The sequence below is a fragment of the Cherax quadricarinatus genome, chromosome 49, assembly GCF_038502225.1.
Source record: "Cherax quadricarinatus isolate ZL_2023a chromosome 49, ASM3850222v1, whole genome shotgun sequence".
In the NCBI taxonomy this organism is placed as follows: domain Eukaryota; kingdom Metazoa; phylum Arthropoda; class Malacostraca; order Decapoda; family Parastacidae; genus Cherax; species Cherax quadricarinatus.
The window spans coordinates 8,825,576-8,848,435 of record NC_091340.1 but is presented as its reverse complement, the minus strand read 5'-3'; the positions used below and the strand labels follow the sequence as shown (position 1 = coordinate 8,848,435).

Below are 22,860 nucleotides of genomic sequence, written 5' to 3'. Positions count from 1 at the left end.
CTGCAACGATGACAATATTACTGAGTCGTTCTGTGTAATACTTACCATTGATGTGGGTGGGGGAGGAGCGCTTGATCCGAGGAACTGGAGCTGTTCTACCCTTCATTGCATCGAATCTCATCGCCTCCCAATAATAAAAATTATAATAATAATAATATTAATAGTATAAATAATAGTATTTATAATAATAATATTAATAATAATAATCATGACTTGAACTTTAGAGTAAAATTTTTAAATATCTATCATGAATTTTTAATGTTTTGATATAGACTTGAGCGAGACATTGATCTTTAAGAGAGAGAGAGAGAGAGACAAGAGAATGGTAAGGGAGAACAAGTTAAGGATCCAGCAAGAGTTAGAGTGGGATGACTTAAGGTGTGAGTGAGCTCTGCACTCTGGCTTTAATGGTGTCAGGTTTCCACTGGCCTCGTGCGAGGTTAAAACATTCTTGCGCTGCTTTGCTTGATTCATTCTATCAAATATGCTTAAAAACTTTTCCTTCTCTGAGCAGGTGTTCACTGTGCGACATTAGTAAAGTAGTGTTTGAGCTCTCTCTCTCTCTCTCTCTCTCTCTCTCTCTCTCTCTCTCTCTCTCTCTCTCTCTCTCTCTCTCTCCCCTCACTGTCATGTCTCCTCCCCTCGCTAATGGTTCACATTAACTCAGCTTAATCTTCCCCTCTTCTTCGTGTCATGTTTACTTACCATTACTGTTGTGCTTGTCTTCCCTCTTCCCTTCCCTCTTCATTTAAAACTCTCCTCACCTCAGAGTTTATCACCCTCTTGCCTGATTCCCATGCATTCTCTTCTTCCCCATATCTTCACCTCTCTCCATCTGTCTCTCTCTCTCTCTCTCTCTCTCTCTCTCTCTCTCTCTCTCTCTCTCTCTCTCTCTCTCTCTCTCTCTCTCTCTCTCTCTCTCTCTCTCTCCATTCTATATGCAAATGAGGGAGGTGGCTTGGCCTTGCATGATTTGAAGGTGGGTTGTCAGAACGAGAAGCCCGCCCCTCCCTCCCATTACCCACACACCCAACTACCTTAACACCCACAACTATTTGCTTACCACCGCCTACTTAACCACTCCCAAAATTGAAGCTTCCAAAGAGACAGCAATCTAACTCCTCTCTCTCTCTTTCTCTCTCTCTCTCTCTCTCTCTCTCTCTCTCTCTCTCTCTCTTGCCTGTCTACAGAAGAAAGTCATTCTAAACTAGTATTCTATAAGTTTATGTCAACTAATATAGTAGATCCCACTACATATGTAATGTCTCTTAGTTTTTTGAATGATTGAGTGCGCTTACCTTGATGTTCATATTTGTATTTCTAGGTTGGTAGACAGTAACTGCCCAGGGAGGTACTACCGTCCTGTGGTAGTAGGTTGGTAGACAGTAACTGCCCTCAGGAGGTGCTACTGTCCTGTAGGTAGGTTGGTAGGACAATAACTGGTCAGGATTGGTACTGCAACTGTCCCAGGTAGGTTGGTAGGACAGTCAACTGCCCAGGAGGTACCACCTGTGTAGGTAGTAGGTTGGTAGACAGTAACTGCCCAGGGAGGTACTCACTGTCCTGTGGTAGTAGGTTAGGTAGACAACTGCTGCCCAGGGAGGTACTACTGCCTCCTGTGGTAGTAGGTTGGTAGACAGTAACTGCCCTTAGGGAGGTACTACCGTCCTGTGGTAGTAGGTTGGTAGACAGTCAACCTGCCCAGGAGGTACTACTGTCCTGGTGGTAGCAGGTGGCAGACAGTAACTGCCCAGGGAGGTACCACCTGTCCTGGTAGTAGTAGGTTGGTAGACACAACTGCCCAGGAGGTACCTACCTGTCCTGTGGTAGTAGGCTGGTAGACAGTAACTGCCCTGGAGGTGGCACTCAATGTCCTGTGGTAGTAGGTTGGTAGACAGTAACTGCCCAGGAGGTACTGCTACTGTCCCTGTGGTAGTAGGTTGGTAGACAATAACTGCCCTAGGAGGTACTCACTGTCCTGTGGTAGTAGGTTGGCAGACAGTAACTGCCCTCCAGGAGGTACTACTGACCTGTGGTAGCATAGACAGTCCAACTGTCCCGGGGGTGCTTCAGTCCTGTGGTAGTAGGTTGGTAGATAGTAACTGCCCTCAGGAGGTACTACCGTCCTGTGGTAGTAGGTTGGTTAGTAGACAGTAACTGCCCAGGGAGGTACCACCGTCCTGTGGTAGTAGGTTGGTATTGACAGCAACTGCCCAGGGTGGAGGTGCTACTGTCCTGTGGTAGTAGGTTGGCAGACAATAACTGCCCAGGAGGTACTCACCGTCCTGTGGTAGTATTGGTTAGGACAATAACTGCCCAGGAGGTCTTAACTGTCCCTGTGGAGGTAGGTTGGTGCATGCAACTGCCCAGGAGGTAATACCGTCCTGTGGTAGTAGGCTTGGCAGACAGGAACTGCCCAGGGAGGGGCACTGTCCTGTGGAGGAGGTGGTAGACTAACAATAGGAGGTACCTACCGTCCTGGTGGAGTGGAGGTTGGTAGACATAACTGCCCTCAGGAGGTATCTACTGTCCTGTGGTAGTAGGTTGGGTGGTGACAAGTAACTGCCCAGGAGGTACTACCGTCCTGGTGGTAGTAGGTTGGTAGACAGTAACCTGCCCTCCAGGAGGTAATCTCCGTCCTGTGGTAGTAGGCTTGGCAGACAGTAACTGCTCCAGGAGGTACCTATACCTGTCCTGTGGCAGTAGGTTGGCAGACAGTAACTGCCCAGGAGGTACTCACCTGTGGCCAGTAGGTGGTAGACAGGTTGGCTCCCAGGAGTGTACAACTGTCCCTGGGTGGTGGTGGAGGCAGGACAGTAACTGCCCAGGAGGTGTACTACCGTCCTGGTGGTAGTAGGTTGGTAGACAAGTAACTGCCCAGGAGGTACTACTGTCCTGTGGTAGTAGGTTGGTAGACAGTAACTGCCCAGGGAGGTACTCTGTCCTGTGGTAGTAGGTTGGTAGACATAACTGCTTGGGAGGCAATCCCTGTTAGTGGTAAGGCTGGTAGGACCATAACGGTCCCAGGGAGGTACTACTGTCCCTGTGGTAGTAGGCTGGTAGACTTGCCCAGGAGGTAACTGCTCCTTGGAGGGTAGGTTGAGACCATAACTGCTAGGAGGTCCAATGTCCTGTGGTAGTGGAGGTTGGTAGACAGTAACATGCCCAGGGAGGTACTCACCTGTCCTGTGGTAGGTTAGGTGCAGGACAGTAACTGCCCTCCAGGAGGTACTCACTGTCCTGTAGTAGGTTGCCAGACACAACTGCCCAGGAGGTACTACTGTCCTGTGGTAGTAGGTTGGTAGACAATGCTCAAGGAGGCAGGTCCCCTGAGTGTGGGCCCAGGGTTGGATAGACCAAAACCTGTACAGGGAGGTACTACCGTCCTGTGGTAGTAGGTTGGTAGACCAGTAACTGCCCAGGGAGGTACTACCTGTCCTGTGGTAGTAGGTTGGTAGTTCAGGAAGCAGTAACTACCGCCCAGGGTAGTAGGTTGACAGTAACTGCCCAGGAGGTACTACCGTCCTGTGGTAGAGGTTGGTAGACAATAACTGCCCAGGGAGGTACTCACCTGTCCTGTGGTAGTAGGCTGGTAGGACAGAATCAACCAACCTGCCCAGGAGGTACTCACCGTCCTGTGGTAGTAGGTTGGCAGACAGTAACTGCCCAGGAGGTACTACCGTCCTGTGGTAGCAGGTTGGCAGACAATAACTGCCCTGGGAGGTACTTCACTCCGTCCCTGGTAGTAGGTTGGTAGACATAACTGCCCAGGCGGGAGGTACTCCACCAGTAACCTGTGGTAGTAGGTTGGTAGACCATAACTGCCCAGGGAGGTACTACCGTCCTGTGGTAGTAGGGTGGTAGACAGTAACTGCCCTGGAGGTGGTACCTACCGTCCCTGTAGGTAGTTAGACAGCTGCAGACAGTAACTGCTCAGGAGGTACTACTGTCCTGGTGGGTAGTAGGTTGGTAGACAGTAACTGCCCAGGGAGGTGTACTACTGTCCTGTGGTAGTGGGAGGTTGGCAGCCCAGACAGTAACCGCTCAGGAGGTACTCACCGTCCTGTGGTAGTAGGTTGGTAGACAAGTAACTGCCCAGGAGGTACTCCACCGTCCTGTGGTAGTAGGCTTGGTAGACAGTAATCCGCCCAGGGAGGTAGCTGACCTGTCCTGTGGTAGGTTAGGTTATAGACCATAACTGCCCAGGGAGGTACTACCGTCCTGTGGTAGTAGGTTGGCAGACAGTAACTCCCAGGAGGCCCAGGACCGTCCTGTGGTAGCAGGTGGGGTAGACTGCCCCTGGCCCAGGACTATGTCCTGTAGGTTAGGAAGGTAGACAGTAACTGCCCTGGAGGGTACTACCGTCCTGTGGTAGTAGGTTGGTAGAGCACCGCCCATAAGGCACCCCTGTGGCCCAGGTTGGTAGGACAGTAACTGCTCCAGGGAAGGTACCACCGTCCCGTGGTAGTAGGCTTGGCAGACAGTAACTGCCCAGGAGGTACTCTCCTGTCCTGTGGTAGGTAGGTTGGCTAGACAATAACTGCCCAGGGAGGTACTCACTGTCCTGTGGTAGTAGGTTGGTAGACAGTAACTGCCCAGGAGGTACTACCTGTCCTGTGGTAGTAGGTTGGTAGACAATAACTGCCCAGGGAGGTAACTGCGTCCTGTGGGTAGGTAGGTTGGTACCAATTGTGCCAACTGCCCAGGGAGGTGCTATGTCCCGGTTGGCAGTAGGTTGGCTTTACAGTAACTGCCCAGGAGGTACCACGTCCTGTGGTAGTAGGTAGACAGTAACTGTCCCAGGTAGGTTCACCTACTCCCTGTCCTGTGGTAGTAGGTTGGTAGACATAACTGCCCAGGAGGTACTACTGTCCTGTGGTAGTAGGTTGGTAGACAGTAACTGCCCAGGGAGGTGCCTACTGTCCTGTGGTAGTAGGTTGGTTTACAGTAACTGCCCTACAGAGTGTAACTACTGTCCCTGTGGTAGTAGGTTGGTAGACAGTAACTGCCCAGGAGGTGTACCTACTGTCCTGGTAGGTAGGTAGGTCATAGACAGTAACTGCCCTCAGGAGGTACCACCGTTGTGGCCAGGTAGCTGGTAGATGTGAGGTTAGGTAGACAGTGCCCGGTGTCCTGTAAGCAGGTTGGCACAAGCCCACTGCCAGGGAGGTACTCCCACTGTCCTGTGGTAGTAGGTTGGTAGACAGCAATCGCCCAGGGAGGTACTACTGTCCTGTGGTAGGTTAGGCTGCAGGACAGTAGGTGGCTCAGGAATGCCCACTACGTCCTGTAGTAGGTTGGTAGACAAGTAACTGCCCAGGAGGTACTCACTGTCCTGTGGAGTAGGTTGGTAGACAAGTAACTGCCCAGGAGGTACTACCGTCCTGTGGTGCAGTAGGTGGTAGATACAGTAACTGCCCTCAGGAGGTACTCACTGTCCTGTGGTAGTAGGTTGGCAGACAGTAACTGCCCTCAGGGAGGTACTACCGTCCGTGGTAGTAGGTTGGCAGACAGTAACTGCCCCAGGGAGGTACCACTGTCCTGTGGTAGGTTGGTAGACAGTAACTGCAGGAGGACCTCCAGGGTCCTGTGGAGGTGGACAAACGCCCAGGAGTACACCTGTCCTGTGGTAGTAGGCTTGGTAGACAATAACTGCCCAGGAGGTACTCACTGTCCTGTGGTAGTAGGTTGGTAGACAATAACTGCCCAGGAGGTACTACTGTCCTGTGGTAGTAGGTTGGTAGACAGTAACTGCCCAGGAGGTACTACTGTCACTGTGGTAGCTAGGTTGGTAGACAGTAACTGCCCAGGGAGGTACTACCGTCCTGGTGGCAGCTGCCCAGGATGGCAATGGAGGAGGTAACACTGTCCCTGTAGGTAGGTGGTAGACAATAACTGCCCAGGAGGTACTAGTCCTGTGGTAGTAGGTTGGTAGACAGTAACTGCCCAGGAGGTACTACTGTCCTGTGGTAGTAGGTGAGGATTAATAACTGCCCAGGGAGGTACCACCGTCCCAAGGCGTAGTTGGCCCAGGACAGGTACTGCAGGAGGCACTACCGTCCTGTGGTAGTAGGCTGGTAGACAAGTAACTGCCCAGGAGGTACTACTACCGTCCTGTGGAGTAGGTTGGTAGACAATAACTGCCCAGGAGGTACTACTGTCCTGTGGTAGTAGGCTTGGTAGACAATAACTGCCCAGGGGAGGTACTCCACTGTCCTGTGGTAGTAGGTTGGTAGACAGTAACTGCCCAGGAGGTACTTCACCTGTCCTGTGGTAGGTAGGTTGGAGACATAACTGCCCAGGAGGTACTAACCGTCCTGTGGTAGGTAGGTTGGTAGACAATTAACTGCCCAGGAGGCTCACCTGTCCTGTGGTAGTAGGTTGGTAGACAATAACTGCCCAGGGAGGTACTACCGTCCTGTGGTAGTAGGTTGGTAGACAGTAACTGCCCAGGAGGTGGTACAATAACATGTCCTGTGGTAGTAGGTTGGTAGACAGTAACTGCCTGTCAGGGAGGTGTACTACTGTCCTGTGGTAGTAGGTTGGTTGTATGACAGGTAACTCCGCTCAGAGGTAACTCACATAGTCCGTGGTAGTAGGTTAGACAGTAACTGCCCAGGAGTACCACCACTGTCCGTGGTAGTAGGCAGGTGGCTAGACAACTTCCCACTGCCCAGGGAGGTACTACCGTCCTGTGGTAGTAGGTTGGTAGACAATAACTGCCCAGGGAGGTACTACCGTCCTGTGGTAGTAGGTTGGTAGACAATAACTGCCCAGGGAGGTACTACCGTCCTGTCATGTGAGTGTAAAACGGAAGCCTGTATTGTTGCACATAATGGTAGGATTGCTGATGTCTTTTTTCTGTCTCATAAACATGCAAAGTTTCAGGTACGTCTTGCTACTTCTACTTACACTTAGGTCACACTACACATACATGTACAAGCATATATATACACACCCCTCTAGGTTTTCTTCTATTTTCTTACTAGTTCTTGTTCTTGTTTGTTTCCTCTTTTCTCCATTGGGAAGTGGAACAGAATTCTTCCTCCGTAGAACGGAGTGCAACTGATAAGTAAAGTAGTAGCAGCAGCAACACAAACAGCAAGAGGCATTCTTGAGTTTTCCCAACGCTCGGGCTTAATGCCCAAAGCTGGGGTGTGACTCCAAAAGGATCCTCTAGTGCTTGCTACCTTTGCTCCTCTTGACATCGTCTGCTGCTATGCAGCTGCCACACGCTTCGAGCCCAGAGTGAGCGGGTTTTATGGCTGCCCAAGGTGCCTAGCTTCTCCCTCCGAGCCCCGTGGGGGCGGGGAATGGGGCTAGGCCTGGGGACAGCTAGTCCCAGAAGACAAGGAGGTACTTGTACCTCCTCCCATGGCAGACATTGGTCTGAGACACTCCCATGACAGGGAGCCAAGGCCGGGCCACCTCTTGGAAAAGGCCCGGGCCAAACATTCCTCCGTAAGCCATGAGTGTCTAAGAGGCGACTAACATGCCAGAAGCAAGGAGCTAGTAACCCCTTCTCCTGTATACATTACTAAAGTCAAAAAGAGAAACTTTTGTTTTTCTTTTTTTGGGCTACCCTGCCTCGGTGGGATGCGGCCGGTGCGTTGAAAGGAAGAAGAATATATGTAGCACTGTAGACTCTGATACAGAGTTTGCAGGTTCGAGTCCTGCTGTGGACCTAGAGACAATGTAAATAACTTCACGAGTTTGCGAATTGTTAAGCATTTCAAATCTCTCCCTCTCTGTCTCTCTCTCTCTCCCTCTCTCTCTCTCTCTCTCTCTCCCTCTCTCTCTCTCTCTCCCTCCCTCTCTCTCTCTCTCTCTCTCTCTCTCTCTCTCTCTCCCCCTCTCTCTCTCTCTCTCCCTCTCTCTCTCTCTCCTTTCCCTCTCTCTCTCTCTCTCTCTCTCTCTCTCTCTCTCTCTCTCTCTCTCTCTCTCTCTCTCTCTCTCTCTCTCTCTCTCTCCCCTCTCTCTCTCTCTCTCTCTCTCTCTCTCTCTCCCCCTGCTCGTCTCTCTCTCTGTCTGTCTGTCTGTCTGTCTCTCTCTCTCTCTCTCTCTCTCTCTCTCTCTCTCTCTCTCTCTCTCTCTCTCTCTCCTCCTCTGTCTGTCTGTCTGTCTCTCTCTCTCTCCTCTGTCTGCTGTCTCTCTCTCTCTGCCCTCTCTCTGTCTGCTCTCTCTCTCCCTCCCTCCCTCTGTCTGTCTGTCTGTCTCTCTCTCTCTCTCTCTCTCTCCCTCTGTCTGTCTGTCTGTCTCTCTCTCTCTCTCCCTCTGTCTGTCTCTCTCTCTGTCTCTCTCTCTCTCTCTCTCTCTCTCTCTCTCTCTCTCTCTCTCCCTATCAAGGTTTGTGGACCTATAAATCACACCCAAAATTAATTTTTCACGACCTTCGAGAAACTAGCCAAACAGATTCTGTGTCCGATGTTTCTAATCTTACATCTTGTCTAGCACAACAATTTAAATTATCTCTGACATACATCGCCACTCCACCACCCTTCCTGTTAACCTTATCAGTGTGGAATAGTTTATAACCCTGTATGTTGCATTCAGAAGGCATTTCTCTATCTTTCAAGTTGAACCAGGTCTCTATTATACCAATAATATCTATATTACCTGCACTTGCAAGTAATCTTAGCTCATCTGTCTTATTTCTTAGACTCCTACTATTTGTATAGTAAACCTTAAGGGAGCTAGTCACTCGTTGCCCACTACTATCTCTCTTTGTTTGTTGATCAATTGATTTGCCTTTACTAGCAACTTTAATATTGTCTTTTAAACATATCTCTGAGGTATCCTGGTAATATCTGATGTTTTCAACCCTAATACTGCAGCCTGATTGTTTCCCACAAACACCCATACCTCTATAACCTATCAGTTTAAAGTCCTTGAAAGTCATCAATGACCTCCTCAATCGAATTGGCTAATGCAACCACTCCAGCCCCAGAGAGATGAACCCCATCCCTTGTATACATATCATGCTTGCCATACAATTTGTCGAAGTTATCATTGAAGGGGATTGCAAGTTCCCTGCAGTACCTGTCTAGCCAGCAATTTATACCAGTTGCCCTAGACATCCATTCATTGCTCACTCCCCTTCTAGGCAAGATGCTACAAATGGTTGGGATCCCTCCCTTAGACCTGACAACTTTTATGGCTGACCTGTACTTATCCAGCAGCTCCTGTCTCCTGCCCTTCCTGAAGTCATTTCCACCAGCACTAAGACAGATAATGGGCTTGTTCCCATTGCCTGACATAATATTATCCAACCTACTATGTCACCAACACCAGCTCCTGGGAGGCACACCCTCTGTCTGACCTTCCTATCTCTGTTACAAAAAGCACGATCCATGTATCTTACCTGAGAATCTTCTACAATCTTACCTTGATTAGCAGGGATATCGGTGGTACCTTTAACCTCACTAACCACCGAAGTACACTCGTCCTGGAGAACAGAGAATCGATTTGCTACCTTCACAACTTCTCTATTAACCTTCCTTATCTTCTTTCTTCCTGAACTGTGAACCACTTCCCACTTAAAGTGGCTGCAGCTCTTTAGCTCACTGCTGGTATTCTTTTCCTCACCAGCTTCCACCATCTCACACTCACTCCCAAACCCATCTAGGCGAAGCGTCAGCCTCCTATTTTCCTCCTGAAGAAGAACCTCCTTCTTCAACACTTTAACCTGAGATTACAAAACACTACAGCAAGCCACGGTGCTCAGTAACACCCCACGCTAAGTCCCAGACAGATTAAGACAATGACCACACGTGACCTCTGACCGCACGAGACTGCGTCAATTTTGAACCTTGTATGCGTCAACACGCAGTCACATTACGTCCTCATAATCCACCGTCAAGACTGACTAAACCTTCATGTTTAACGAGCATCAGAATGCGTCGGATGATTAATTAATTGGGTTTGAAGTCTGTCGACTGCATGAGAGTTATAAAGACTGCATGACGCCTGTACACCGTCACTCAGTGTTCTTGTAAATAATTAATATAAACTTTGGAGTGAATATATACTGGTATATACACCCTTAGAAGTGTAGATGTATTGCTGATTTTATATACACGACGTCTGTTATACAATCGTGAGTAGTGTAGGGGAACCACGACTCTTCAACGTCCTCCCGTCGCACGTAAGGGGAATTACCAACAAGCATTTTAGCTGTCTTCAGTAGGGAACGTGATAGTTTCCTCAAGTCAGTTCCTGATGAACCGGGCACCAACAGTCTGATCGATCAGGCCAGCCACCAGGAAGTCTGGACTTCCGGTATGGTTCATTGACTTTCATATTCTTTATCTTAACCTGTTGGGGTTATCGTTACACAGGAGGGAGGGAGGGGGGGAGGGAGGGAGGGGGGGAGGGAGGGAGGGGGGGAGGGAAGAAGAAGCGGAGGATGTGAGACCAGGAGCTAGATAGTGTTTCACTATTACACACACACACACACACACACACACACACACACACACACACACACACACACACACACACACACACAACACACACACACACACACACACACACACACACACACACACACACACACACACACACACACACACACACACACACACACACACACACACACACACACACACACACACACAAGCACACACGTGCGAGCACGCATAACCACTAAGTAAATATATATGTGAATACATTCGTGTAATAATAACAATATTAATTACGGAATTAACAATAATAATGAGTGTAGCATTGTGTGGTGACAGGTTCAGTGGGTGACAGTCCCAGGGACGCGCCACCTTCCAAGTGTCAGAGCTTCAGGAAGGCTGTCTTCTCTAACACAACCAGGAAGGTCAGTGACGTCTCTCTGTATGATGTCTCTCTTGTATGATGTCTCTCTTGAATGTCTCTTATATGATGTCTCTCTGTATGATGTCTCTCTTATATAATGTCTCTCTTGAATGTCTCTTATATGATGTCTCTCTTATATAATGTCTCTCTTATATGTCTCTTATATATATCTTTGCATTGAGGGAGTTCTTCCTACCTCCTGGGCCAAGAATCTCACTGTGCTTATCCCTAAGCCCCAACAGCCTGATACATTTAGACCGATCTCCTTAACTAGTTGTCTTGGTAAAACTTTTGAAAGAATGATACTTAACAGACTGTACTACAGAATCAGACACCAACTTTCCCCCTACCTGTATGGGCTCATGAAAGGTAAAAGTGTGCAGAACTGTATTTCCACCTTTCTCACTGCACACACCTCTACTAGTTTTACCACTTTTCTTTATCTAAAATCTGCATTTGATATCGCGAACAGAACCGTTATACTACATGAACTAGCCAAAATGAATATTGGTGGTAGCTTACTCTACTGGAAAATAGGATGCCTGTCAAATAGAGTATCCTCTGTCCTCTACCAAGGCTTTAGAAGCGAGTCTAAAGAAATGTCCCTAGGTACACCACAGGGAGGAGTTCATAGTATCCTGCTATTTAATATTCTGATTAATGCTCTTCTCAATGCTCTACCTGCCTCACATAAATATATAGCTATAAGCTATGCTGATGACATCATGATCCATACAACAGGGCATACGTTGCTTGCTACCACCTGCAGCTCATAAGACTGCCATCCCCACAAGCCTCTTTGGGGCGGGACAGATGGCAGGCCAGAGGCCTAGCTTCTCCCTACGAGCCCCGTGAGGGCGGGGACTGTGGCTAGGCCTGGGGACAGTTGGTCCCAAAGATGAGGGGGTACTTGCGCCTCCTCCCATGGGAGACTTAGGTCTCGAGACACTCCCCAGATAGGGAGCCAAGGCCGGGTCACCACTACTTTGAAAAGACCCAGGACGGGAGAATACCGGCGAATAAAAAAAAAAAAAGGCATAAGAAGATGAGTACCATTCTTAATGAAGCTCAAGCAATTTGTAATCGACTAGGCCTCATAATAATTTCCTCTAAAACAAAGATATTGACAAGTAAACGATATTCCCCACCCATCTGTCTGCAGGGTGAAAACATAGGCTATATCAAAACTAAATAAGAAATGCAAAGATAGGCTAAATGCTCTCAAAGCTGTTGCTGGCTACAACCCCAACTATGGTGCTAGTGTGAGAATCGTGAGAATGATGTACATAGCCTATGTTAGGTCCTTAATTGATTATGCTGCTCCCATGTTGATATTAGCTAGAGAAAGTTCTCTCCGACCCTTGGAGTTAATGCAAAATGAAGCTTTCAGAATTATTCTTGGCTGTCCCAGATCAACAAATGTTCTTAATGTGAGGAAGGAGCTTGGTATTTCTAGTATCAGTGATAGTACTGTTGAGATTAACACTGTACTTGGTATTAGAATGTTAAGAAATGAACCAGACACTGTCAATATGAATCTTTCTAAATCTCTAGAAGTAAATACATTCAATTGTAAACGGTTTATGAAAACGTGCAATTATATTAAGTTATAACCTGCATAAACTGTATCACTGTAGACAACAAGAGCATTTCACCCTCCATGGAAGATGTCTTCATTTAATATCACATACCTACAAGTCCCTCCCAAGAAGCTCATTGCTAGTAATCCCTTCCTTAAATCACTTGTTAAAGCAACTGCTCAAGAAGAAATTTCTGGCCTAGCTGGTAGTAATATACACTGATGGAACTAAACAGGAGTCTTCTGGCAGGGCTGCATCTGCTAGAATAATAAATTTGTTGAGTTAGGAATAAAAATTAACAGCTGGGCATCTACATTGCAAACTGAATTGTTTGCAGTCCTAATGGCGCTAAAGCTAACTTATGACACTGAGCTTGACTCTATCATCATTACTGATTCTATGTGTTACAAAAAACGCGATTCTAATAGCTTAGAGATCTCCAGTGAATACTAGAAAGGACTGCCCTTCTAGCATCCAGCCTGTTACTGGGTTTTCGTAACAATTAGTCAGTATCCTTGTCCAATTATCCATTAGAATTCAATATGATTCAATAGTGCTTCAGGATTACAACTGGTAGGCTACTAACTAGAGAAAATAAAATTTAATACATTTATTAAGTTGTCTAGGCGTATATCAAATTAAATTAAATTAATTACAGTAATCAAAATAATAATAATCACTTCTCTCGTATACAGTATTATTGTGCTGAAAGCACATATCACATTTATAATTCTTAAGTACCGTCTGGTACATTAACATTTAATAAGATATTACAAATATGTACAAGTAAGTTTGTGTGTATGTATGTAAGTGCTCTAAGTAGTTCGCTATGTCTCACGACTCGACTAGACTTAAACAAGTGACTGACAAAGTCCTCTCATAAACTAAGTTCTTGACCAACTGGCAATCAGAACAGTCTGCTTGAACAATAAAACGACTGATAAGCCGAACAAAAATATAACAAGCAACTGTGACACAATCAGGATCAAGGAGATAATATAACGACACTAAGTAGGGACCATCTGCAGATCCTCCACAAGTCACAAAACTCCCATACTACTGAATCTAAGTTTAGCATAAGAAAATCCCCGACTGTGATAATACACAGATACCAGTACAAATTAGGTCAGAAGCTACAGCTCAGGACCTGAGTTGCTCAGAGTGTCTATGCGACACACAACCTCAGTACAACGTCGAAAATCACTAAGTCTATACAATGTTCTGTGAACAGAGTTCTACAGAACTAACAAGAATAATGAGACCGACAATCTGTCCAACCACCAAGAGAGTCTAGACCAGACTGAATACTTCAGGCGAGGTGAGGACACCCCCCCCCTCGATCACGTGATAGCTCCGTGGACAGCTGCAGCTCAGAAACAGAAGCCGGCAGTCTAACGAGCAAAGAGCGATAATTATAGTAGTTAGACAATCAAGACTTGAACTGAGCACATAATATGTTACATCCTATCTAACAACATAACTAAGTCAAATAATAATATAAAGCAATATATTTACGATTTAGCTATTATCGCAAACATAAGCAATATAAAATTATATGAAAATATACATATACATAATAATCATTGCAACCCATTCAGGGGTTGCAACACTATGTCATCACTGAAGGCTCTTGTCTCATATAATGACTCGAACAACATGCTCATTGGAGAAGCCAGGTATAGATACTCAAAAATCCGGGACAAAGGAATTAATGTACAATTGCTATGGATCCCATCACACATTGGATTACTCCTTCATGATAAAGTTGATATGTTAGCCAAGAAGAGTACCCAGAAGGAGAATGTAGAATATAACTTTGGTATATCTGTGTCTAGCATTAGGAATAATATTAGGAGAGAAGTAAATAATGAAAGTGATTGTTATAGGAATGCAATTAGAAGCCTGAGTAGATCTATAACCCACTATGATAACATGAAAGTAGATAAGTATGTTTATGGAGCAACTTGCAATGTGAACACTGACTGATGTTGTAGTGGCCAGGCTTAGTCTTGGTTACAAGTACTGACTGATGTTGTAGTGGCCAGGCTTAGTCTTGGTTACAAGTACTGACTGATGTTGTAGTGGCCAGGCTTAGGCTTGGTTACAAGTACTGACTGATGTTGTAGTGGCCAGGCTTAGTCTTGGTTACAAGTACTGACTGATGTTGTAGTGGCCAGGCTTAGTCTTGGTTACAAGTACTGACTGATGTTGTAGTGGCCAGGCTTAGGCTTGGTTACAAGTACTGACTGATGTTGTAGTGGCCAGGCTTAGGCTTGGTTACAAGTACTTCTGACAGTTTGGGAGACACACAGATGATGATCAAACTAAATGCAAATTATGTGGTCAAGCATATGGTCACTGTCTTGAACACTATGTGCTTAATTGTCCACTTATTGAGGAATACAGAGACAGACAGTATGTGACATGTCAAGATACCTTATTAACGAAAATAAGATACCAGATATACTAAGCAAATTTCCTAAATTTGCTTGTAACAGATAAGTGAACTGTAGATATAAATCCAGTTGTACTCCTGCTAACCGTTTTGGGGCCTAGTTCCTGGGACTTTTGTGTATCCATATGCTCTTGCGCTACCGTCCACAGGATGGATATGGGGCGCACTATAAACTAGCCACTTCGGTGGTAAAATTTAATCTCTTGTATGTCTGTCATGTATGATGTTTCTCTTGTATGACATCTCCCCTGTATGATGTCTCCTGTATGACGCCTCCTCTGTATGACGTCTCGCCTGTAAGATGTCTCCCCTGTATAACGTATCCCCTGTATGACGTCTCTCCTGTTTGACGTCTCCTCTGTATGACGTCTCTTCTGTATGACGTCTCCCCTGTATAACCTCTCTTGTATGACGTCTTCCCTGTAAAACGTCTTCCCTGTATGACGTCTCTCCTGTATGATGTCTCCCCTGTATGACGTCTCTCCTGTATGATGTCTCCCCTGTATGACGTCTCTCCTGTATGATGTCCCCCAGTATGACGTCTCTCCTGTATGATATTTCCCCTATATGACGTCTCTCCTGTATGTCTCCCCTGTATGACGTCTCTCCTGTATGATGCCTCCCCTGCATTACGTCTCTCCTGTATGATGTCTACCCTGTATGACGTCTCCCCTGTATGACGTCTCTGTGACATCTGTAAATTCTACGTCAGTTTAGTTTCGATATGTTTTCCCAGTGTAAATACGTTTCTGGGAAATAATTGCAGGATGATGGAGACAGTAGCGACCCTCCTAGCAGGGTGATGGAGGCAGTAGCGACCCTCCTAGCAGGGTGATGGAGGCAGTAGCGACCCTCCTAGCAGGGTGATGGAGGCAGTAGCGACCCTCCTAGCAGGGTGATGGAGGCAGTAGCAACCCTCCCAGCAGGGTGATGGAGGCAGTAGCGACCCTCCTAGCAGGGTGATGGAGGCAGTAGCGACCCTCCTAGCAGGGTGATGGAGACAGTAGCGACCCTCCTAGCAGGGTGATGGAGGCAGTAGCGACCCTCCTAGCAGGGTGATGGAGGCAGTAGCGACCCTCCTAGCAGGGTGATGGAGGCAGTAGCGACCCTCCTAGCAGGGTGATGGAGGCAGTAGCGACCCTCCTAGCAGGGTGATGGAGGCAGTAGCGACCCTCCTAGCAGGGTGATGGAGGCAGTAGCGACCCTCCTAGCAGGGTGATGGAGGCAGTAGCGACCCTCCTAGCAGGGTGATGGAGGCAGTAGCGACCCTCCTAGCAGGGTGATGGAGGCAGTAGCGACCCTCCTAGCAGGGTGATGGAGGCAGTAGCGACCCTCCTAGCAGGGTGATGGAGGCAGTAGCGACCCTCCTAGCAGGGTGATGGAGGCAGTAGCGACCCTCCTAGCAGGGTGATGGAGGCAGTAGCGACCCTCCTAGCAGGGTGATGGAGGCAGTAGCGACCCTCCTAGCAGGGTGATGGAGGCAGTAGCGACCCTCCTAGCAGGGTGATGGAGGCAGTAGCGACCCTCCTAGCAGGGTGATGGAGGCAGTAGCGACCCTCCTAGCAGGGTGATGGAGGCAGTAGCGACCCTCCTAGCAGGGTGATGGAGGCAGTAGCGACCCTCCTAGCAGGGTGATGGAGGCAGTAGCGACCCTCCTAGCAGGGTGATGGAGGCAGTAGCGACCCTCCTAGCAGGGTGATGGAGGCAGTAGCGACCCTCCTAGCAGGGTGATGGAGGCAGTAGCGACCCTCCTAGCAGGGTGATGGAGGCAGTAGCGACCCTCCTAGCAGGGTGATGGAGGCAGTCGCGACCCTCCTAGCAGGGTGATGGAGGCAGTAGCGACCCTCCTAGCAGGGTGATGGAGGCAGTAGCGACCCTCCTAGCAGGGTGATGGAGGCAGTAGCGACCCTCCTAGCAGGGTGATGGAGGCAGTAGCGACCCTCCTAGCAGGATGAAGGAGGCAGTAGCGACCCTCCCAGCAGGATGATGGAGGCAGGCAACCCTCCCAGTGATGGAGGCAGTAGCGACCCTCCTAGCAGGGTGATGAAGGCAGTAGCGACCCTCCTAGCAAGATGGAGGCAGTAGCGACCCTCCTAGCAGGGTGATGGAGGCAGTAGCGACCCTCCCAGCAGGATGATGGAGGCAGTAGCGACCCTCCCAGCAGGATGATGGAGGCAGTAGCGATCCTAATAGCAGGGTGATGGAGGCAGTAGCGACCCTCCTAGCAGGGTGATGGAGGCAGTAGCGACCCTCCTAGCAGGGTGATGGAGGCAGTAGCGATCCTAATAGCAGGATGATGGAGGCAGTAGCGACCCTCCTAGCAGGGTGATGGAGGCAGTAGCGACCCTCCTAGCAGGGTGATGGAGGCAGTAGCGACCCTCCTAGCAGGGTGATGGAGGCAGTAGCGACCCTCCCAGTGATGGAGGCAGTAGCGACCCTCCCAGCAGGGTGATGGAGGCAGTAGCAACCCTCCCAGCAGGGTGATGGAGGCAGTAGCAACCCTCCCAGCAGGATGATGGAGGCAGTAGCAACCCTCCCAGCAGGATGATGGAGGCAGTAGCGACCCTCCCAGCAGGGTGATGGAGGCAGTAGCGACCCTCCCAGCAGGATGATGGAGGCAGTAGCGACCCTCCTAGCAGGATGATGGAGGCAGTAGCGACCCTCCCAGCAGGATGATGGAGGCAGTAGCGACCCTCCTAGCAGGGTGATGGAGGCAGTAGCGACCCTCCCAGCAGGGTGATGGAGGCAGTAGCAACCCTCCCAGCAGGATGATGGAGGCAGTAGCGACCCTCCCAGCAGGGTAGCAGGCAACCCTCCCAGCAGGATGATGGAGGCAGTAGCGACCCTCCCAGCAGGGTGATGGAGGCAGTAGCGACCCTCCTAGCAGGGTGATGGAGGCAGTAGCAACCCTCCCAGCAGGATGATGGAGGCAGTAGCGACCCTCCCAGCAGGGTGATGGAGGCAGTAGCAACCCTCCCAGCAGGGTGATGGAGGCAGTAGCAACCCTCCCAGCAGGATGATGGAGGCAGTAGCGACCCTCCCAGCAGGATGATGGAGGCAGTAGCGACCCTCCCAGCAGGGTGATGGAGGCAGTAGCAACCCTCCCAGCAGGGTGATGGAGGCAGTAGCGACCCTCCCAGCAGGGTGATGGAGGCAGTAGCGACCCTCCCAGCAGGGTGATGGAGGCAGTAGCGACCCTCCCAGCAGGATGATGGAGGCAGTAGCGACCCTCCCAGCAGGGTGATGGAGGCAGTAGCGACCCTCCCAGCAGGGTGATGGAGGCAGTAGCGACCCTCCCAGCAGGGTGATGGAGGCAGTAGCAACCCTCCCAGCAGGGTGATGGAGGCAGTAGCGACCCTCCCAGCAGGGTGATGGAGGCAGTAGCGACCCTCCCAGCAGGGTGATGGAGGCAGTAGCGACCCTCCAAGCAGGATGAGCAGGGCAGGGTGATGGAGGCAGTAGCGACCCTCCTAGCAGGGTGATGGAGGCAGTAGCGACCCTCCCAGCAGGATGATGGAGGCAGTAGCGACCCTCCCAGCAGGGTGATGGAGGCAGTAGCGACCCTCCTAGCAGGGTGATGGAGGCAGTAGCGACCCTCCCAGCAGGGTGATGGAGGCAGTAGCGACCCTCCCAGCAGGGTGATGGAGGCAGTAGCGATCCCAGCAGGGTGATGGAGGCAGTAGCGACCCTCCCAGCAGGGTGATGGAGGCAGTAGCGACCCTCCTAGCAGGGTGATGGAGGCAGTAGCGACCCTCCCAGCAGGATGATGGAGGCAGTAGCGACCCTCCCAGCAGGATGATGGAGGCAGTAGCGACCCTCCCAGCAGGGTGATGGAGGCAGTAGCGACCCTCCCAGCAGGATGATGGAGGCAGTAGCAACCCTCCCAGCAGGATGATGGAGGCAGTAGCAACCCTCCCAGCAGGATGAAGGAGGCAGTAGCAACCCTCCCAGCAGGATGAAGGAGGCAGTAGCAACCCTCCCAGCAGGGTGATGGAGGCAGTAGCGACCCTCCCAGCCCTCCCAGCAGGGTGATGGAGGCAGTAGCGACCCTCCCAGCAGGGTGATGGAGGCAGTAGCAACCCTCCCAGACCCTCCCAGCAGGGTGATGGAGGCAGTAGCGACCCTCCCAGCAGGGTGATGGAGGCAGTAGCAACCCTCCCAGCAGGGTGATGGAGGCAGTAGCGACCCTCCCAGCAGGGTGATGGAGGCAGTAGCGACCCTCCCAGCAGGGTGATGGAGGCAGTAGCGACCCTCCCAGCAGGGTGATGGAGGCAGTAGCGACCCTCCCAGCAGGGTGATGGAGGCAGTAGCGACCCTCCCAGCAGGGTGATGGAGGCAGTAGCGACCCTCCTAGCAGGGTGATGGAGGCAGTAGCGACCCTCCCAGCAGGGTGATGGAGGCAGTAGCGACCCTCCTAGCAGGGTGATGGAGGCAGTAGCGACCCACCTAGCAGGGTGATGGAGGCAGTAGCCACCCTCCTAGCAGGGTGATGGAGGCAGTAGCCACCCTCCTAGCAGGGTGATGGAGGCAGTAGCCACCCTCCTAGCAGGGTGATGGAGGCAGTAGCGACCCTCCTAGCAGGGTGATGGAGGCAGTAGCAACCCTCCTAGCAGGATGTTGGAGGCAGTAGCGACCCTCCTAACAGGATAAAGGAGGCAATAGCGACCCTCCTAGCAGGATGATGGAGGCAGTAGCGACCCTCCTAGCAGGGTGATGGAGGCAGTAGCGACCCTCCCAGCAGGATGATGGAGGCAGTAGCGACCCTCCCAGCAGGGTGATGGAGGCAGTAGCGACCCTCCCAGCAGGGTGATGGAGGCAGTAGCGACCCTCCCAGCAGGTTGATGGAGGCAGTAGCGACCCTCCTAGCAGGATGAAGGAGGCAGTAGCGACCCTCCTAGCAGGGTGATGGAGGCAGTAGCGACCCTCCTAGCAGGATGATGGAGGCAGTAGCGACCCTCCTAGCAAGATGGAGGCAGTAGCGACCCTCCTAGCAGGGTGATGAAGGCAGTAGCGACCCTCCTAGCAGGATGAAGGAGGCAGTAGCGACCCTCCTAGCAGGGTAATGGAGGCAGTAGCGACCCTCCTAGCAGGATGAAGGAGGCAGTAGCGACCCTCCTAGCAGGGTGATGGAGGCAGTAGCGTCCCTCCTAGCAGGGTGATGGAGGCAGGAGCAACCCTCCCAGCAGGATGATGGAGGCAGTAGCGACCCTCCCAGCAGGGTGATGGAGGCAGTAGCGACCCTCCCAGCAGGGTGATGGAGGCAGTAGCGACCCTCCCAGCAGGGTGATGGAGGCAGTAGCAACCCTCGCAGCAGGGTGATGGAGGCAGTAGCGACCCTCCCAGCAGGGTGATGGAGGCAGTAGCGACCCTCCAAGCAGGATGATGATGGAGGCAGTAGCGACCCTCGCAGCAGGGTGATGGAGGCAGTAGCGACCCTCCCAGCAGGGTGATGGAGGCAGTAGCGACCCTCCCAGCAGGGTGATGGAGGCAGTAGCGAACCCTCCCAGCAGGGAGATGGAGGCAGTAGCGACCCTCCCAGCAGGGTGATGGAGGCAGTAGCAACCCTCGCAGCAGGGTGATGGAGGCAGTAGCGACCCTCCCAGCAGGGTGATGGAGGCAGTAGCGACCCTCCCAGCAGGGTGATGGAGGCAGTAGCGACCCTCGCAGCAGGGTGATGGAGGCAGTAGCGACCCTCCCAGCAGGGTGATGGAGGCAGTAGCGACCCTCCCAGCAGGGTGATGGAGGCAGTAGCAACCCTCCCAGCAGGGTGATGGAGGCAGTAGCGACCCTCCCAGCAGGGTGATGGAGGCAGTAGCAACCCTCCCAGCAGGGTGATGGAGGCAGTAGCGACCCTCCCAGCAGGGTGATGGAGGCAGTTTACCTGGAGTTTACCTGGAGAGAGTTCCGGGGGTCAACGCCCCCGCGGCCCGGTCTGTGACCAGGCCTCCTGGTGGATCAGAGCCTGATCAACCAGGCTGTTGCTGCTGGCTGCACGCAAACCAACGTACGAGCCACAGCCCGGCTGATCAGGAACTGACTTTAGGTGCTTGTCCAGTGCCAGCTTGAAGACTGCCAGGGGTCTGTTGGTAATCCCCCTTATGTGTGCTGGGAGGCAGTTGAGCAGTCTCGGGCCCCTGACACTTATTGTATGGTCTCTTAACGTGCTAGTGACACCCCTGCTTTTCATTGGGGGGATGGTGCATCGTCTGCCAAGTCTTTTGCTTTCGTAGTGAATGATTTTCGTGTGCAAGTTCGGTACTAGTCCCTCTAGGATTTTCCAGGTGTATATAATCATGTATCTCTCCCTCCTGCGTTCCAGGGAATACAGGTTTAGGAACCTCAAGCGCTCCCAATAATTGAGGTGTTTTATCTCCGTTATGCGCGCCGTGAAAGTTCTCTGTACATTTTCTAGGTCGGCAATTTCACCTGCCTTGAAAGGTGCTGTTAGTGTGCAGCAATATTCCAGCCTAGATAGAACAAGTGACCTGAAGAGTGTCATCATGGGCTTGGCCTCCCTAGTTTTGAAGGTTCTCATTATCCATCCTGTCATTTTTCTAGCAGATGCGATTGATACAATGTTATGGTCCTTGAAGGTGAGATCCTCCGACATGATCACTCCCAGGTCTTTGACGTTGGTGTTTCGCTCTATTTTGTGGCCAGAATTTGTTTTGCACTCTGATGAAGATTTAATTTCCTCATGTTTACCATATCTGAGTAATTGAAATTTCTCATCGTTGAACTTCATATTGTTTTCTGCAGCCCACTGAAAGATTTGGTTGATGTCCGCCTGGAGCTTTGCAGTGTCTGCAATGGAAGACACTTGTCATGCAGATTCGGGTGTCATCTGCAAAGGAAGACACGGTGCTGTGGCTGACATCCTTGTCTATGTCGGATATGAGGATGAGGAACAAGATGGGAGCGAGTACTGTGCCTTGTGGAACAGAGCTTTTCACCGTAGCTGCCTCGGACTTTACTCTGTTGACGACTACTCTCTGTGTTCTGTTAGTGAGGAAATTATAGATCCATCGACCGACTTTTCCTGTTATTCCTTTAGCACGCATTTTGTGCGCTATTACGCCATGGTCACACTTGTCGAAGGCTTTTGCAAAGTCTGTATATATTACATCTGCATTCTTTTTGTCTTCTAGTGCATTTAGGACCTTGTCGTAGTGATCCAATAGTTGAGACAGACAGGAGCGACCTGTTCTAAACCCATGTTGCCCTGGGTTGTGTAACTGATGGGTTTCTAGATGGGTGGTGATCTTGCTTCTTAGGACCCTTTCAAAGATTTTTATGATATGGGATGTTAGTGCTATTGGTCTGTAGTTCTTTGCTGTTGCTTTACTGCCCCCTTTGTGGAGTGGGGCTATGTCTGTTGTTTTTAGTAACTGTGGGACGACCCCCGTGTCCATGCTCCCTCTCCATAGGATGGAAAAGGCTCGTGATAGGGGCTTCTTGCAGTTCTTGATGAACACAGAGTTCCATGAGTCTGGCCCTGGGGCAGAGTGCATGGGCATGTCATTTATCGCCTGTTCGAAGTCATTTGGCGTCAGGATAACATCGGATAGGCTTGTGTTAATCAAATTTTGTGGCTCTCTCATAAAAAATTCATTTTGATCTTCGACTCTCAGTCTGGTTAGCGGCTTGCTAAAAACTGAGTCATATTGGGACTTGAGTAGCTCACTCATTTCCTTGCTCTCATCTGTGTAGGACCCATCTTGTTTAAGTAGGGGCCCAATACTGGACGTTGTTCTCGATTTTGATTTGGCATAGGAGAAGAAATACTTTGGGTTTCTTTCGATTTCATTTATGGCTTTTAGTTCTTCCCGCGATTCCTGACTCCTAAAGGATTCTTTTAGCTTAAGTTCGATGCTTGCTATTTCTCTGACCAGTGTCTCCCTACGCATTTCAGATATATTGACCTCTTTTAGCCGCTCTGTTATTCTTTTCCGTCGCCTGTAAAGGGAGCGCCTGTCTCTTTCTATTTTACATCTACTCCTC

At 50.2% G+C, this 22,860-nt stretch overlaps 1 protein-coding gene across 1 annotated transcript in view; it reads left to right on the top strand.

Moving 5' to 3' along the window:
* The window catches only part of LOC128697081 (solute carrier family 35 member F3), a 206,575-nt gene that overhangs the window by 111,121 nt on the left and 72,594 nt on the right, over positions 1–22,860 (top strand). The window contains exon 3 of the mRNA XM_070095178.1: positions 10,740–10,825. Coding sequence (XP_069951279.1) covers positions 10,740–10,825 — 86 coding nt within the window. The remainder of the gene's footprint in view (positions 1–10,739; positions 10,826–22,860) is intronic.